Source organism: Sus scrofa, chromosome X (genome assembly GCF_000003025.6).
Source record: "Sus scrofa isolate TJ Tabasco breed Duroc chromosome X, Sscrofa11.1, whole genome shotgun sequence".
Classification (NCBI taxonomy): domain Eukaryota; kingdom Metazoa; phylum Chordata; class Mammalia; order Artiodactyla; family Suidae; genus Sus; species Sus scrofa.
This window is the reverse complement of record NC_010461.5, coordinates 42077982-42095707: the sequence shown is the minus strand read 5'-3', so window position 1 is coordinate 42095707 and position 17726 is coordinate 42077982. Positions and strand designations below refer to the sequence as shown.

Below are 17726 nucleotides of genomic sequence, written 5' to 3'. Positions count from 1 at the left end.
AAAAGACTGAGTACTCTCAGCTGCTCTGTGAGTTGGGACATCCTTAGTGAAGAACAAAACACTTGTTAAACTGTAATGTCCTCTAGAAACTGAGACTTCTTGGTAAATGACCAAGCGCTTAGTAATCCTTAAAGTGTTCTGTGAACTGACAGGTCCTGGGCCAACAGCAAAGTACTTTGTAAACTATGAAGAATTTTACAAGAGTTCCTGTTATGGCGCAGCAGAAATGAATCCAACTAGGGACTATGAGGTGGCGGATTCGATCGCTGGCCTCGCTCAGTGGGTTAAGAATCTGGCGTTGCCATGAGCTGTGGTGTAGGTCACAGACATGGCTCGGATCTTGCATTGCTGTGGCTGTGGCGTAGGCCGGCAGCTGTAGCTCTGATTCGACCCCTAGCCTGGCAACTTCCAAAGAATCTTACAAAGAGTAGTGGTTGACATGAAAGCATTCTGGAAACAAGTATTTTAGGAAGGTACAGCTTGGTGAATAGCAAAGAGCTTTATAATTTTTTTTTAAAAAAAAGAGCTCTGTAAACTGGGAAGTCCTTGTTGTTGAAACAAGGCACTTTCAAAATTCTAAAGCTCTTTCTAAGGAGCAGCACCCCATGTAAAACCGTAAAGCAATTTGTAAACTGTAAGATACCTTGAAATCTGGAGTGCTTGGTAAGTCGTGGTGCTTGCACATGGCAGAGCATCTTGTAACCATGGTGCCCTTTGCCAGGCACTTTCTAAAGTAAAACACGCTGTATATGCAGCCGTCCTTTGGAGAGGGCCAGGAGCTTTGTAAACTGTAAAGTACCACATAAATTACAAAGTTCTTTGTAAAGGACAAAGCACCTAGCAAACTATGAAGCACCGACTGGCAAACTTGTTCCGTCAAGGGGCAGACAGTTCGTATTTTCGGCTTTGTAGGCCACTGCAGTCTCTGTTGTGGCTCCTCAATTCTACAGAAGCAGCCACAGACAATAAAAAAAAAAAAAAAAAAAAAAGTACGGGTGGCTATGTTCCCATGAAACTTGGTGTATGGAAGCTTTGAAATTTCAGTGTCATATCATTTTCACATGTCATGAAATCCTTTGATTTTTTTTTTCCCCAACCATTAGCAAATGTAATAGCCATCCCTGGCTCAGGCTGCAGGGGCGGGGGTGGGAGGAACTGACAGAAACAGGTGCCGGGCAGGATCTGGGCAGGGGTCGGGGGGCGCTCATTTGCCCACCCCTGCTGGTCCCATCCAAAACTGTACAAGATGAGCCCTCCTCACACTGCATAATCGCCGCCTCTCGAACTGAAGCTGGTTTTCTGGGCAGCCGCCAGTCGTGCCTTTTCCCAACTTAAAGCACTTTGTCGGTCACCCTCACATGCACTTCCTGCTTCTCTCCTCACTGGATCCCTTCTCCCCCAGGTGGTGGGCTCCTCCATGCCGCTCATCGGGGACCACCAGGATGAGGACAAGCAGCTCATCGTGGAGCTCGTGGTCAACAAGATGGCCCAGGCCCTGCCCCGGCAGCGGCAGCGGGATGCCTCCCCCGGCCGGGGCTCCCACAGCCAGGTCAGGCCCCTGGCTCTGGCCCTCGGGGGCTAGTGGCGGGCAGGCCAGCCCTTGGTCATGCTGATAATCAGCAGGCTGAGGGGATCACCAGCCCTGACACCCCGGGGTCATGGCAATTACTATTTAAACACTTGATACGGAGCTGCTACCCTGACTTCCCTGAGTGCCTCCTGACCCCTCCCCTGGGAAAGAGTCCCCCACCCAAAAACCTGCCAGCCCCTCAGCTCAGCGGCCCCACCGCCGCAAATGTGGCAACACCCAGCACACAGGGAACCCGTGTCATTCTGATTGGCTGATGCTGCGCCGGCTGGTAACTATTTTTAACCTTTCCTGCTCCACTCCTCTGCCGCAGACGCCGTCCCCAGGGGCCCTGCCCTTGGGCCGCCAGACCTCCCAGCAGCCCGCGGGGCCCCCGGCTCAGCAACGACCCCCACCGCAGGGTAAGTGGGGGCCGGCCACCAGCCCCCCCGCCCGCCCCGATCGTCCCGGCATCCCCCCACCTCTCACTTGCTCGCTCTCACATGTGCCCTCTCTCTGTCCCTCAGGTGGCCCTCCACAGCCGGGCCCAGGCCCCCAACGCCAGGGACCCCCATTGCAGCAGCGCCCGACCCCGCAGGGCCAGCAGCACCTTTCGGGCCTTGGACCCCCAGCCGGCAGCCCCCTGCCCCAGCGCCTGCCAAGTCCCACATCAGCGCCCCAGCAGCCTGCATCCCAGGCCACCCAGCTGACCCAGGGTCAAGGCCGCCAATCCCGGCCAGTGGCGGGAGGACCTGGGGCACCTCCAGCAGCTCGCCCACCTGCCTCCCCATCTCCCCAGCGCCAGGCGGGCCCACCACAGGCTACTCGGCAGACATCTGTCTCTGGTCAGGCTCCGCCAAAGGCCTCGGGGGCTCCACCGGGTGGTCAGCAGCGCCAGGGCCCACCCCAGAAACCCCCAGGCCCCGCCGGCCCCACACGCCAGGCCAGCCAGGCGGGTCCCATGCCCCGCACTGGGCCACCCACCACGCAGCAGCCGCGACCCAGTGGCCCAGGCCCTGCTGGACGTCCCACCAAGCCACAGCTGGCACAGAAACCTAGCCAGGACGTGCCACCGCCTGCTGCTGCTGCCGCTGCTGCTGCTGCTGCTGCCGGGGGACCCCCACACCCCCAGCTCAAGTAAGGGGACCCCACAGCAGCCTTTGCCTCACTGCTCACAAAACGGGCTTCTGCACCACCAGGAGGGCAGCCCCAGCGCCCAGGCTGCTCAGCGCCAGGTCCCGTAACAGGGGTCCGGAGAGCTCGCTCTCCAGTTCCAGTCGGGGCCAGACCCCTCCCAGCTCAAGGAGGCGCCTGCCCTCCATCGCAGAGATCCGGCGCCAGACTCCCAGAGAAGTCCCCCAACACACACACACACACACACACACACACACACACACTTTCAGTTCAGACGTCAGACTCCCAGAGAAGTCCCCCAACACACACACACACACACACACTTTCAGTTCAGACGTCAGACTCCCAGAGAAGTCCCCCAACACACACACACACACACACACACTTTCAGTTCAGACGTCAGACTCCCAGAGAAGTCCCCCAACACACACACACACACACACACACACTTTCAGTTCAGACGTCAGACTCCCAGAGAAGTCCCCCAACACACACACACACACACACACACACTTTCAGTTCAGACGTCAGACTCCCAGAGAAGTCCCCAAACACACACACACACACACACACACACACACACACACACACTTTCAGTTCAGACGTCAGACTCCCAGAGAAGTCCCCCAACACACACACACACACACACACACACACACACTTTCAGTTCAGACGTCAGACTCCCAGAGAAGTCCCCCAACACACACACACACACACACACACACACACACACACACACACACACACACACACTTTCAGTTCAGACTCCAAATCCCCCCAGCCAGATTCCCAGAGAAGCTCCCCAACACACACACACACACTCTTTCAGTTCAGACTCCAAATCCCCCCAGCCAGACTCCCAGAGAAGCCCCCCAACACACACACTCTTTCAGTTCAGACTCTGCCCAGGAGGCCCTGGGAAAATGCCCCCAGCCCCTCGCGGCCCCCCTCAGATGCCTTGCTGACCTTCCTCCAGTACTCCCCTGCCCCCCGAATCCTCCTCCTGCCCTACCTGAATCCCCCCATCTGCACCCCCACACTCCTCGCGCCCCCTCCCCAACATGGTCCTCCTATGTTACTCTGCCTCCTCCCGTCCAGGCTCCCTTCTCATCCGCCCCTAAATGCTCTCGGTCCATCTCAGTTTCTCCCCACATCACACCGAGCATCCTCTCTGCCGCTTCTGGCCCATTCCAGACCGCCTTCCTTAGCTCAGAAGGTCCTCCCTGCCCCCCTCCCGACCGCACCCCCTTACACTTGTCCCCTTCCAGCCTGTTCTGGGTCCAAGCCCCACCCCGCCCGCTTTCTGGACACCTCGGCCTTAGCCTGGACACCTCCCTGCTCATCATGTCACCTTTCTATCAAACTCCTCGCAGTCTAGCCTAGAATCTCAAGAGAAGATTCAGCCCAGGATGCTTCCCATCAATCCCGGGCTTCTTCACCTCGGACTCAGGTCCGCCCAGCCTGGCCCAGGCCTCCCTCACTCCTCCTGAGAGTCCGGCAGGGTCCAGGCCCTTGCTGGTGGGGGGGTGGGGGGCGTCACAGGCACAGCCCCAGGACCAGAGGGGCAGGGCTGGGGCCGGGCCTGGGGTAACGTTGTGTTTCTCTCCCCTTCCTCCCTTCCTCTTCACCCCCTTCCTCCCACGCCTCCACCTTGTTTCTCTCTAGCAAATCCCAGTCTCTGACCAATGCCTTCAACCTTCCAGAGCCAGCCCCGCCCAGGCCCAGCCTTAGCCAGGACGAGGTGAAAGCTGAGACCATCCGCAGCCTGAGGAAGTCTTTCGCCAGCCTCTTCTCCGACTGACACCCCACCCCGAGAGCCCCCACTTCCCTGGGCAGCCCCCGTCTGGGCCCTGAATCCATTTCTCACTTTTGGAGTCTCACCCCTTGAGAAGCCCGCTCCTGGATCGCCCAGACCCCTCTTCTCACTCCTCAGAAAGCCCGAGTCCCTGGGGAAACCTCGCTCCTGGTCCTAAGTCCACTTCTCACATTCGGAATGCCCATGTCCTTTCAAAAGCCCCCTCCCGCTCACCCCAAGCCCTACTTCTCAGTTTGAGAACCTCAGCATTCCTGAAGACATCCACTCCCGGTCCCCCCCGAGTGCGTTTTCCTTCCTGGAAGCACCCAAACTCCAGGCAACCCCTCCTGGAGCCCTGAAATTCCTGGAAAACCCCACTCCTGGTCACAGATGTCTCCAGCACACCTTGTTCCCCATCAGAATTTCCCCAATCCTTAAAATCCTTAAGAAACCCCTCCCTCTGAGACCCCCTCTGTGACCTCCCACTGCGGGAGATCCAGCTCTTCAAATGCCCCCCGCCCAGCCCCACAAGGATTTCCCTTGGACACCAACCCCCAACCCCCGGCCACCCTACTCAACACACTGGGAGCTCCTCCCACTGCTAGGACCCCTCGGTGCCCCAGGGACCCTAGCCCCACTTTCCTGCCTCTGACAGCTGTCTTTAAATATGCAAATCCCACCCAACCTCCCAGAATCCTTTGCACACAGCGGGCCAGTGGTCCCCCACTTGCCCACCTTTGCCGTGGTGTCTGTGTCTGTGACTGACGTGGCCTCCTCTCGTGCCGTGCTTGGCATATGTGGTCCTCGTTCATCGTGCCGCCTGTGGTGATGCGTGCAGTGGCGCTGTTTGTGTGGTCCGCACCTACCCCCAACCTCCACTCCTTGCCTGGACTCACCCTCACCCCTCAGCGGCTCTGAACCCCACGAGAAGAGTCGGGAAACAAAATAAACAAGCAAAGGCCCAGCAGAATTCTGTGCTTCTTGGTGAAGAAACAGGGGAGTCCTTGAATGGTGAGGGAGAGACAGAGGGGACCCCCCCAAATCCACACGGGGTGCTGGGGACCCCAAAATCCAGTGGAAGGCACATCAGGCACAAATTCCAGAGAGGCTCGGAGTGGAATCCCTGCCACAAATCCCAGCCATTGGAGATGGAGGAGCCCCTGAATTTATAAGTATCCCCAAAGCCAAGAACAAACCCAATTATGGAGGAGGCAGGGGTCCCAGTCTTTGGGGGGTCCCCCAATTCCAGAGGAACTGGAAAAGTACATGGGGACCCCCTCATCTCCCAGGGCGGGGATGGGGGATCCTGAGGCAGTATCAGGGCAGAGACAGAACATTGATTGGTTGGTGGGCAGGGCTCCTTGGCGTGGCAGGCTGAGATTGGCTCCCTGGTGGCTGGGGGTGGGGCCTAAGGCACAAGGCGGGCTGCGCTGAGTAGGCAGGCAGGCAACTCATCAGCCTGGGTTCGGTGCAAGGAGGGTTCCGAGGCACTCCGCTCAATCTTGGGGAGTGACCGCTGCAGCAGCTCAATCGTGGCCAGGATCTGGGGGCAGGGGTGGGTCAGGAGGGGTGTCCAGAGCCTCATGGCCACTCCGGCAACCCCAGGCCCCAGCCTAACGGGGAAACCCCCCCCCCCACCCACACACACACAACCTGTACACCTTGGAGCCCTGGAGAGAGAGAGAGACACACACACACACACACACACACACACACACACACACACACACACACACCTTGGAGCCCTGAAGACACACAGTTCACATTCACACCTCAAGAGCCTTCCTCCTCAGAAGCTTCCTCCCCAGGTAGTCCAGCCCTCCTCCTTGGCCCACCTGGGGGAAGAGGGGTCGCTCCTCCCGCTGGAACTTGAGGCAGTCAGACAGCAGGCGCCGCATGGCCTTGGGGCAGTTGCTGGAGATTTTGCTGAGGTCCGGGGACAGATAGCCACGGCCCACCATGAAGATAATCTGGCGGGGAAGGGCCAGAGTGAAGTGACCCGGGGATCGAGGCTGAGAAGGCCAGGAAAATCTGGGTCTTGAGGGACTTGGGGGGCTCCTTTTTGGAGAACTGGGGCATTCTGGGTATGGGAGCCCGGAGGATGGTGGGTATCTTGTGGAGCTAAGGATTCTGGGTCTCTGAGGACTCGGAGGGATTCTCTGCTGACAGAACCGAGGGATTTAAGCTTGGGGGAAGTCGGGGATTTAAGTGTCCAGGGCCCAGAGGATTAAGGGCTCCACAGGTTTCGAGGGTGCTCAGGGGCCTGGAAAGCATGGAGTCTGGGGGAAACACGAAGTTCTGGGCTTGGAAGGACCAAAAGGACTCTAGCCCTCAGGAGCTTGTCTTTCCCTGGAGGACTATGGCTCCACGTGGCCTGGCGGACTTCAGGTGCACAGGACCCAAAGACTATTGGTACCTGGAGCCTAGAGGACCCTGGGTTTCTGACCCAGGGTCTGAGTGATTCCAGGGCTTGAACCTGGAGAACCCTGAGTCTGGGGCCTAAAGCACTTTGGCTTCCAGGACCCCCGCCTGCCAGATACCCATGGCCTGAATGGTTGTGGGTATCTGAGGATTTTAGAAGCACAAAGGGATTGTTTCTGGAAGAAATGGGAGTCTGGCCTTTGGGGATGTTTGGGAATTTTGAGCACCCAGGCCAGACCACTGTGCATCTGGACTCTGGGAGCTGGGGGGGCCCAGGGCAATTCTGGGTATGGGAGACCCAGAGGATTCTGGGAATGAGAATTCCCAGAAAACATGAGAAAACATGAGAAGCCCAGAAAACATGGGGTCTCCTGATCTGTGCGGAGGAGATGCGAGGTTTGGAGGCTGAGGGGATGCCCCGGCGTGGGCGATGGCAGGTGAGGTGCGGGGCTCACCTGGTCACGGCTGCCAATGTGGCTGTAAGGCAGCGAGCCGGTCATGAGCTCGTAGAGCACCACCCCATAGGCATAGACGTCAGACTGGAAGCTGTAGGGGTTCGGGTCCTGCATCCGGATCACCTCAGCCGCCTTCAAGAGGCCAGACCAGGCAGGAGGAACAGGAGGTCAGCAAAAGATTGGCCCGGAGGCCCAGATCCCACTCGCCACACTGGGTGTAACGCAGAGCCACACACCCTGGGGCGAAACGTGAGCTGTCCAGACACACCCACACTTGGCCCAGGTATCCCTGTCCCCACTTGGCCTCCCACATCCTCGCCAGCCACCCATGTCCCCACGTGCCCCTACTCTAGCCAGGCCCAACTCACCATCCACAGCACGGAGCCCGAGGGCTGCTCCAAGGGCTGGGCCCCGCTCCACCGCGTCTTCACTGTGGCCAGGCCGAAGTCCCCGATCTTCACCGTGAGGCCCTCGTGTAGGAAGATGTCCGCCGGGGTCAAGGATCACCACTGCGACTCGCCCCGACTGATGCCTCCGCACCAGTCACGCCGCTCCCCTGACCAGAAGCCCCCCAGTGTCACACAGACTAGCCACGACCTGGACTTGGGTGGGGAGCTCCAATTAATGTCCCCTACGCTTGCCCCCTCACCCCCCACCCCCCGCATCACTTCCTGACCAGGAAGCTCCTCTAATGGCACCGACACCCACCACGCCTGCAACACGGATCAGGAACTCCCCATAATGCCCTCCACAACGGCCACCCCGCAGGCCCTGACCAGGGTCCCCAGAGGACAGCACTGGAACTGGCCACCACTCTGACTCCTGTGACCCAGAGACCCCCCCCCCCATTAGAGGCCCCTCGCCAGCTCCAGCTCTGGCACCTGGCAAAGGGAAATGCCACCTGAGTGCCCCTTCTGTTCTCCCCCAGAAAGCCTCCCCATAAGAGCCACCCCTCCAAGCCCTCCTGTTTGATGCCCCCCACCCCAGCCCTTACACAGGGGCAGCTGGATACTGTTAGACTTGAGATCTCGGTGAATGATGTTCTTGGCATGGAGGTAGCTATGGGGGGTAGAAGCAGAGGGCGGATTGTCTGGAGGCCACCTCATCTCCCCACTCCAGCAACCCCCCGACCCCTCCCTAGTGCCCGGGCCAGGCCGCTCACTCCATGCCCTGGGCAGTCTGCCGGGCCACATCGATGAGCTGGACCATGTCGAAGCGTGTGTCGGCCACGTGCAGGTGGTGGTACAGACTGGAGCCCTCGCACCACTGTGTGATGATGGCAAAGCCGGGCCGGGTCATGAAGCCCATGAACAGCAAGATGTTGACGTGCCGCGTCTTCCTGCAGGCAGGGCGGGCGGCATCAGGGCAGGGAAGGCAAACGGCAACTTCCCGAGCATCGAGCATCGGGAAGGGCGCTGTCCACTGCTCCTTCTGTCGTCATTCCCACCCTGTCTTTTGGGAGGCACAGGGCCAGACTGTGGCCAGATTCAAGGCACTTGTGAGTGACGTTTGCTGGGCTATGATTCCAACCTGGGGGCTCATGCCCGGAGCTTCCTCATCCAAGTCTCCCAACAAAAGCAGGAGGGAGGGATTACCGCCCCCACCCTGACCCCCTACTGACCAGGAGCGAGTTCATCACAACACCTGCCACCCCTCTGACCCTGACCATGACCTGAGCCTGTGACCATGTGATGAGGCAAGATGAGGAAGTGGACTAGCAACCTCCTCCAGTGATGTATCAACATAATATTGATATGTGCTGGGTAAAAATATCAGTGGGAGTGCCTGATGAGGTGCAACGGGATTGGCGGCAGCGCTGCAACACGAGGACGCAGGTTTGATCCCTGGCCTGACACAGTGAGTTAAGGATCTGGCGTGGCCAAAGCTGTGGTATAGGTTGCAACAGTGGCTTGGATCTGATCCCTGCCCTGGGAACTCCATATGCCGCAGGGCAGCCGAAAAAAAAAAAAAATCAGGGACGTGTGATCATATCCTGTTAATCATGAGAGGCTTAGAGATAAAAGAGCTTGAGGTTTGGGCTCAGATTAGATCCCATGTTCCAATCCTGGCTTCCCCAGGTACTCACTGTGCAATCTCAGGGAGGACAAGTAACCTCTCTGTGCCTTGTTTTCCCCAGCTAAGACTCTGTGATAATTATATGAGCTACCCGACAGGGGTATTGGGAGGAGAATGTTGAATAAATAACCTGTACGGTCCTTAGAACAGCAGAACACAAGCGAGCACCCTGACAATGCCACTGTCCTTGCTGCTATCGCTACTGGGTAGCTGGGACTACCTCACAGAAACCCTGTCCTGTGTGAACAGAGCCACCCTCATTTAGAAGAAAACCTTCACTCTTCATAGAAGCATTAACTACAGTTACATTGGTGACATAAACACAAGGAACATCAAGGATGCTGCTCGATTTGCTCACATCAGAGTGGATAACCATGCTCTTTACAGCAGTCAGGTTATGGTTTCCTTTTTGTTTTTTGTTTTTGTTTTTTTTTTTTTTTTGTCCTTTGTCTTTTTTTTTTAGGGCTGCACCCGCAGCATATGGAGGTTCCCAGGCTAGGGGTCGAATCCGAGCTGTAGCCGCTGGCCTGTGCCAGAGCCACAGCAACGCAGGATCCGAGCCGTGTCTGCAACCTACACCACAGCACACGGCAACACTGGATCCTTAACTGAGCAAGGCCAAGGATCGAACCCGCAACCTCATGGTTCCTAGTTGGATTCGTTTCCCCTGCCAAGACAGGAACGCCTCGATTTTTTTTTCTTTCCTTTTTTGGCCACCCCACAGCATATGGAGTTCCTGGGCTGGGGATCAGCTCCCATCCGCAGTTGTGACCTACGCAGCACCTGCAGCAACGGTGGATCCTTTAACCCACTGTGCTGGGCCGCGGATCGAACCTGTGTCCTGGAGCTGCAGAGACGCTGCTAATCCTGTTGTGCCACAGTGGGAACGCCTCAATATATTTTTTTTGGCTGCACCTATGGCACACAGAAGTTCCGGGGCCAGGGATCTAACCTGTGCCATGGCAGCAACATTGCCAGATCCTTAACCCACTGAGCCACTGGGGAGCTCCTCGATATTAACGCAGGGCAAATTCCCAGCCTGCTCAAATCACTGCCATCTCACAGAGGGGAGCAGAGACTGAAAGTTTTCTTACTGTGGCCTCCACTGTGAGGCTGAGTATGAAAACAGCCCAAGGAAGTATGATGATAACATCCACTCTGTAACATAAATGTGCCCACTTGTCCAGGGAAAGCCGACACCAGCAACCCCAGGGCGGGTGGTAACTAGGGTGGCCAAACGGGAGCACCAGGGTTTCTCAGCACGAATGAACTAATACAGTATTAATGATGCATTAAGTGGAGCAATGACATTCATTTACTGGCCCAGGAGTCCATTATGGTTCTGATTATGCCTCTAATACTGGCCTTTGAGGTACGGTACTGCTGGAATTAATAACAAGGACGCAACGCAATAACCATACTCATGAGGCAGGACAAGCCCAGGAGAGGGAAGGATGCCAGCCGGCCTGGTGATGTGGTTTAACTCGCATTATGCTGTTACTGTAAGGACACGCAATGACGTTACTGATGGCCTGTGGCCATACCCATTTCACAGCGGGCAAACGGAAAAGACCCACACTTTGGAGGCAGAGCCGCTGATGAATATCAGTCATTACCTCCGCACGGACAAGAAGATCGTGAGAGGTCCTCTAAGCATACCTGCTTCCCCGAGGGGAAAGGGACTTCCCTGATAGAGAAACGGCTTACAGCTGTGGTTAGGACACAACACAGACCTGGTGGTGGAGGGGGGTGTCTGCCGGAAGGGCCCCCAGCTCGGCCCTTCCCCAGAGGGGCACCGAGGCCGTGCCCGCCGCCCTCGCCCCCCAGCCGCACACGCGGGCCATCTCACCTGAGCACTTGCATCTCGTTCTTGAAGGCCTGGGCCTGCTCGGCTGTGGGCTGGGCCACCTTGAGCACCTTCACGGCCACATCGCCATGCCACCGCCCGCGAAACACGGTGCCAAACGAGCCCGTCCCGATCCTCTTCAGCAGCTGCACCTCACTGGGGGGCACCTCCCAGTAATAGCCCGAGTCCCGGTACCCCAGATTCTTCTGTGGGCCACATGGGTGGCATCTCAGGGGCCCGCCCACGCCCCTTGTCACCTCGGCCAGCGGTGCCCCCACCAAAGGTGCCCCCTGGGGCTTACCACTTTCTTCTTGTCGTCGGCCAAGGACTTCCGCTCCCGCTGCTCAGATGGCGACTTGGAATGTGGGGACTTCCTCCCCGAGGACACGCTGGCTGGGCTGGGGCTCCCCCGGGGGGCTCCGTCGCCACCACCTCTATTACCAGCAGCTGCGGGTGTGGAGAGGCGGTGAGTGGCCCCGGGCGGGACGGGGGTCGAGGGGGGGGGCTCAGTAGGGGTGTGGGTGGCAGGGAGCGGGGGGGCGCTCACCATCAGTGTTGAAACTCTGGGCAGTGAGCTGGAAGAAGAGGGCCGGGAGTCAGAGAGAGGACGTGGAGGACCACGGGGGCGGCCCTCCCCTCTGCCCGGTGCTCCCCCCCGGTGACCGCCCGCCTCGACACCAACCTGGACCAGGCCGGAGTCCATGGGGGCGGTGGTGCTGACCATGTGGACGTTGGGGGTGGACGTGGAGCGGATGCGCTGCAGGGGGGCATTGGCCGGGGCAGGGAAGGGGAAGTGCTCAGGGTCGCGGTGCTGGGTGCAGGAGCTGGCAGGGGAAAGGCTGTGAAATCACTGTCGAGGGAATGAGAGAACCAGCAGAGCAGCCCCCCACCCCGTCCTGAGTGTGTGTTTAGCTCACACGGCGTCAGTGTCCGCTGTGATTATACTACTATTCGTCTGTTCAAGAAGCGCTGACTGCGTGCCTGCCCCGTGCCAGACACCACTCTAGGTAGTGGAAGGAAAGCTATGGGCCCAACAAATAAAGGTTCTTGCCCTCATGGGGCTGACTGCAGCAGGGAGAGGGAGACATGAAAAATAAAGAATATTTAGGAGTTCCGTCGTGGCTCAGCAGAAACCAATCCGACGTCTCTCCATAAGGACGCGGGTTCGATCCCTGGCCGCCTCGCTCAGGGGGTCGAGGATCCGGCATTGCCGTGAGCTGTGGTGCAGGTTGCAGATGCGGCTCGGATCCCGCGTGGCTGTGGCTGTGGCAGAGGCTGGCGGCTACAGCGCCGATTCGACCCCCAGCCTGGGAACTTCCATATGCTACGGGGGTGGCCCTAAAAAGCAAAAAAAAAAAAAAAAAAATTTAACATGATCAATCATGACAGGTGCAATAAAGCAAAAAATAAAGCAACATATGGAGACAGAAAGTGTCACTGGTTGTGTCAGGAAAGGCTTCTCTGAGCAGGTGACATTTGAGCAAAGACTTAAAGGAGGGACAGCCGGCCGCACAGAGAGTGGGGGCAGAGCAATATATATCATATAACTGCCTGTACTATTCAAATTTGTGTGCACCATACAATGTACAGTATGTTCTCTATATTAAAACGGCAATGCTTCTATATAATAATGTTCTAGCTGATACACCCATTCAAGTATGTTATACATGATATATATCATACATAGTTTCAAAATATTTAATGCTCCCTCCCTATCCTGAAATGCAATTAGAGATAATTAATTCATATAGGCCCCCAAATTAAAAATCCCTAACTTTACAATTTTACAGATTACATAAAGTTTGGTGTTTGACATCATATAAAAACATTACAAATATGACACACAATACAATGGCATAAAGACATCATACAGATGCTATAAAATATATAGGCATATAAAATGCGTATTATATAAGCTTAGGATATATTAAGGCAATAATATGCTTTGATATTGAAATACTAGAGTATAATACTTAACACAAAGGAGAAGTGAAAAGGAATTTATGGTAAAATAACATGTATTTCAAAATGGAAGGGCCTGAGCATGTTTATACTGGAGGAATTAATGAAGTGGTTAGTATACACATATTTAACAATAAGAACTTATTATCTTGTACCAGATCTTCTTGTAAGCACTGGACATGTCTTTTTTTTTGTCTTTTTTGCCATTTCTTGGGCAGCTCCCGCAGCATATGGAGGTTCCCAGGCTAGGGGTCCAATTGGAGCTGTAGCCGCCGGCCTACACCACAGCCACAGCAACGCGGGATCCAAGCTGCGTCTGCGACCTACACCCTGGCTCACGGCAATGCTGGATCCTTAACCCATGGAGCAAGGCCAGGGAACGAACCCGCCACCTCATGGTTCCTAGTCGGATTCATTAACCACTGTGCCACGACGGGAACTCCGTAAGCACTGGACATGTCTTAACTCATTTACTCCTCACCAGACCCCCGTGTGATCAAAGTGTCACTTTCCCCTCTTTACAGATGAGAAAACTAAGGCCCAGAAAGATTAGGTGACTTGCCCAAGGTCCCACAGCTCCATGCCCTCAACCCCACTTGTAGGTGCTCAATAAATGTTCATCAAGTAAACAAATGAATAAAGTATGGCTTGTGGTCCACAGGGGCCTCCAGATCTTTTTCTCCTGACAATAGCCCTTTGGCTAAGGCATCCCCTACCTGGGACCCTGAGGGGTTAGCGGCTCATTCAGGGGGCGGTTCGAGGGAGTCTCATGCTGTCTGGAGCCTCCGGACAAATCCTGGACACTGTGGTAGAACCTTGAGGGCATTGAGGGTGTAAAGCGAGGGAAGATGGGTCAGCTGGCTGTACGAGCCTTGGGGCTGGGCCTCTGTCCTCCCCACCCCACCTGCCCACCCACCCCAGGCCAGGCTCACTGTCGGCGATTGGTACTCATGTCGACACAAACTGTGGGGACCTTGGAGGAACAATGCTGGTGGAACTTGTATCCACAGGTTTGGCAGCGGAAGCCATGGAACAGAAACTTAAGGCAGAAGTCACAAAAGGCCAGGCTGAAGAATGTCTTCCGTACCTGCCGCCACAGAGCAGAGACGGTTGATGCCTGGTCAGGGACCCTCCCGCCACGTGCACGGTCTGCCCCCGCTCTCTACCCTGCACTCACAAAATTGTGCATGGTCAGGGGGACATCTTCGAGGACCTCCACAATGAGCTCCTCGCCGTCCAGGGGGGCAATGGCCGTGTCCCAGGCGGTGACTGTCTTTCGCCTGCAGAAGGCATGGAAGGGAGTGAGCGGGACGGTGGACAGGGGCCATGGGGGAGAATGGAACCCCCAAAAGTCCCTCCAAGCCCACCATCCATGGAGTAACAGGTGACATGTGTCATGCTCACCAGGGCAGCTCTAGGAATCAGTACTATGCTTTCCCCCATTCTGCACATGAGGAAATAGGCTCAGGGGGACGAAGTGACTCGTCCAAAGCCACAAGGGATTGGGAGGGGCAGGACAGCAGGAAGAGTCCTTGCTCTTCTCTTAACCACACAATGAGGAGCAAATGAGACAGTGAAGAAACAACTAAATCTCCGACGTGCTGAGCCAGCAGCTGGTGAGGCACTGAAATACCAAATATAAAGCAAAGCAAAGTGGGAGTTCCTGCTGTGGTGCGACGGGATCAGTGGTGTCTCTGATGCACCGGGATGCAGGTTTGATCCCTGGCCCGGCACTGTGGGCTAAAGATCCGGCGTTGTGGCAACTGTGGCGTAGGTCGCAAAGGCAGCTCAGATCTGATCCCTGGCCCGGGAACTCCATATGCCTCAGGGCAGCCAAAAAAGAAAAAATAAATTACTTAATTTTTTTTTTTAAAAAGCAGAGTTCCTGTTGTGGCTCAGTGGTAACAAACCCGACGAGTAATCCACGAGGACGCGGGTTCGATCCCTGGCCTTGCGCAGTGGGTTAAGGATCCAGCAGTGCCGTGAGCAGTGGTGTAGGTGACAGACACAGCTCGGATGCGGCACTCCTGTGGCTGTAGTGTAGGCCGGCAGCTGTAGCTCCGATTGGACCTCTAGCCTGGGAACCTCCATATGCCACAGGTGCGGCCCTAAAAAGCAACAAACAAACAAACCCAAAGTTAAGGAGCCCTAAAGCAGAGGAATAAATGGAGGGCGAGCAAGGCCCACACCGCAGATGGAAAATGAGGAAACGGAGGAAGGAGAGAGCGGACAACCTGTTGAAATAACAAAAAAACAAAACAGACGGCGTCCAGGAGGAGAGGATGACTTGAGTCCCAAGAAGAAAATGAGCTGCTGACCTTATGGGCCCGCGAGCCGATGAAGGGATGAGGCAAAGGCTAGTTGGAGTCACTGAATGAAGGGAAGAAGGCTACGGGAGACGATGCCACAGCAGCGTGGAGGAGTCAGATGACTCCGGGATGGGATGGACAGCTGGGCCCCCAGTGGGGGTTGGGGGGGTGCCACGCTTACCCCTTGATGAGCCGGTAGACCACGCAGCAATCCTGATTGAGACCTCGCACCTTGAGGGCCTTGTCCAGAGAGTCGTAGACACTCATGCCATCCCGGACAGTCACCTGCGTGTGCGCACAGATGTGAGGAGTCGGTGCCCCACGGGGTCCCCAGCCCTCGGCAAAGGCGTGCTCCCAGCCCCTGTCACCTTTCTGATCCACGATGTCCAACCGGGTCCCTGCCCACCCCTGGCCAGCTTTGCTCCCGTCAGACTCACCACCGTGCGCTGCTTGTTGGGCAGGTACACTTTGACGGTGCCCACTGCCCGGGACGGCTCGGCCCCGTTGGCAGGGGGGCCCCGTGGTGGCTCCATGGAGCCTAGGACTTTGTCAAGACGGGCTCAGGTGGGGCTGGGCAGGTGCCATGGGGCTCCTGGAAGACAGAGGCGGAATGCAGTGGTCCGGGAACAATTGTTAGGAAGCAAAGTGGCAGAGGACAAAAAAACATTCAGTCCCCAGGCTCCACGTCTCCCCCTGTAGCCTAATACCCACACAGCTCAAGGGATCCAGTTCTTCCTCGGCCCAGCCCCTCCTGTTGTTTGTCTCACCCTTAAGTGCCAAGGTCTCCATTTCACTGCATAGGGCGGGGTGGGGTGGGGGTTAGGACATAAAGAGAGGCAGCACACACTGTCCTGGAGGCCACAGGAGCACACGAAGTCTCTGGGCTGGGGACTAACGGGGAAGTCAGCATGCACTGCACTGGGGCGTGTCAGGTACATAATGGACATGAACAGGCTGTCCTGGCTTTCTCATGGAGGAGGGGTTACCAGATACTGTGGGGTGGGAGGAGTCACAGACAGGGTGCCCTGAGTTTGGGGGAAAGGGGCATTGCACCAAACAATGTTCTTAAGGGCGCCGGGGGCACCCCAAAGCCCTTGGGGTGTAATGATGGTAGACTCACGGACCCTGTGTTAGGTGGCAAATGGCAGTCAGCAGACTGTGATGGGGGGTTCACAGAGGCTCCGCAGACACAATGCTGAAGGGAGATGTGTTAGGGAATCACCAGGGACCGTAAAGGGGAGAAGAGCGGATAATGGGGGAAAGGAGGGACATGGAGCATCACCAGACCTGGTCGAGATGAGAGGTACAAGGGGGTAAAGTGGGGGTGGGGTGGAGGGCGCTCCAAACTCTCCCTGACAACGAAGGAAGGGCTCACAGACATACCACTGCTGCTACTGGAAGGAGGCTGGGAGTGGTTAAAGAGGAGTAAGGGGTGGGAGATCCTCAAACATTCTCCTAGTGGGTCGGACATTGATCCAGAATAAGAAAAGAGAGGAGTGAGCCCCGTCTTCATGCACTCCCCATTGCTGGTAAGAAAGTCTTCCCCTAACCTTAGAGAGATTAAGAAGGACTCCAAGCAAGACACACCACAACCCCAGCCCCATATACGGCCTGGCCCTGCCCACTGAGAGCCTTTCAGCTCTGCGCAGGCGCGCTGCTACACGCGACGGGCGAAACCATCCCCCGCAGCCTTGCACCCCTATTCCAGTCTACCCCCCCTCCCCGTGCTGTCGACGATGGTCTCGCCCCGGGTCAAACCACTCCTCCGGTTCCGGGCAGGGGGCGCCAAGGCCCGGGCGCAGCCATCCCGGAGCTGAGCTTTCGGTCCCGGCTCCTTACTCGTGCCCGGCGGTCGCTCCAGAAACCGAACCCTGCCGGGCCCGCCCTCACCTGTCACGCCGCTACAGCCGCCGCCGCCTCCATCTTGGGCCTCTCTTCTTGTTTCCTCACAGAGTCCGCCTCCACCGCCCCTCGGACTTTGGCCATTGGCTCCGCTGGACTCGGCCCTCCATTCTTATTGGATCAGGGTCACGCCTGTCAAGGCAGGACCCGCGGAATGTGGGTCGTGTTCCGGATTAGGAGGGGCTGCCTGAAACGTCAGGGTCTAGGGCAAATTCGCACGTCCGGGCTCGCGCAGGCGCAGTTGGGAAGAGACCTGCGT

At 56.9% G+C, this 17726-nt stretch overlaps 2 protein-coding genes across 4 annotated transcripts in view; one reads left to right on the top strand and one right to left on the bottom strand.

Annotated features, from left to right (window-relative positions):
* SYN1 (synapsin I) overlaps positions 1-5463 on the top strand; it is a 52010-nt gene extending 46547 nt beyond the window's left edge. The window contains exons 10-13 of one of the 2 annotated variants that reach the window (XM_005657788.1): positions 1403-1549; positions 1902-1989; positions 2095-2704; positions 4405-5463. In XM_005657788.1, coding sequence (XP_005657845.1) covers positions 1403-1549; positions 1902-1989; positions 2095-2704; positions 4405-4432 — 873 coding nt within the window. In that variant the 3' untranslated portion in view covers positions 4433-5463. 2 annotated transcript variants of the gene reach the window in all.
* Positions 5458-17506, bottom strand: ARAF (A-Raf proto-oncogene, serine/threonine kinase). Of its 2 annotated transcripts, none has more exons than XM_005657798.3 (16): positions 16333-17231; positions 16003-16157; positions 15747-15850; positions 14434-14536; positions 14189-14343; positions 13973-14071; positions 11977-12118; positions 11842-11869; positions 11596-11741; positions 11298-11500; positions 8535-8711; positions 8385-8431; positions 7741-7859; positions 7373-7504; positions 6332-6466; positions 5458-6039 (listed from the first exon to the last, which is right to left on the bottom strand). In XM_005657798.3, the coding sequence occupies exons 2-16, from the start codon at positions 16096-16098 to the stop codon at positions 5905-5907; spliced, it is 1821 nt and encodes a 606-aa protein (XP_005657855.1). In that variant the 5' UTR covers positions 16099-16157; positions 16333-17231; the 3' UTR covers positions 5458-5904.

What these genes read in the sequence shown, in the direction of transcription:
- ARAF (XM_005657798.3), bottom strand. Translation starts at nt 16,098, where the DNA reads ATGGAGCCACCACGGGGCCCCCCTGCCAACGGGGCCGAGCCGTCCCGG. An exon ending in CCAGAGTTTCAACACTGATG is followed by an intron (nt 11,742 to 11,841) that starts GTGAGCGCCCCC and finishes CCACACCCGCAG; the next exon opens with CTGCTGGTAATAGAGGTGGT. An exon ending in CCGACGACAAGAAGAAAGTG is followed by an intron (nt 11,501 to 11,595) that starts GTAAGCCCCAGG and finishes TGTGGCCCACAG; the next exon opens with AAGAATCTGGGGTACCGGGA.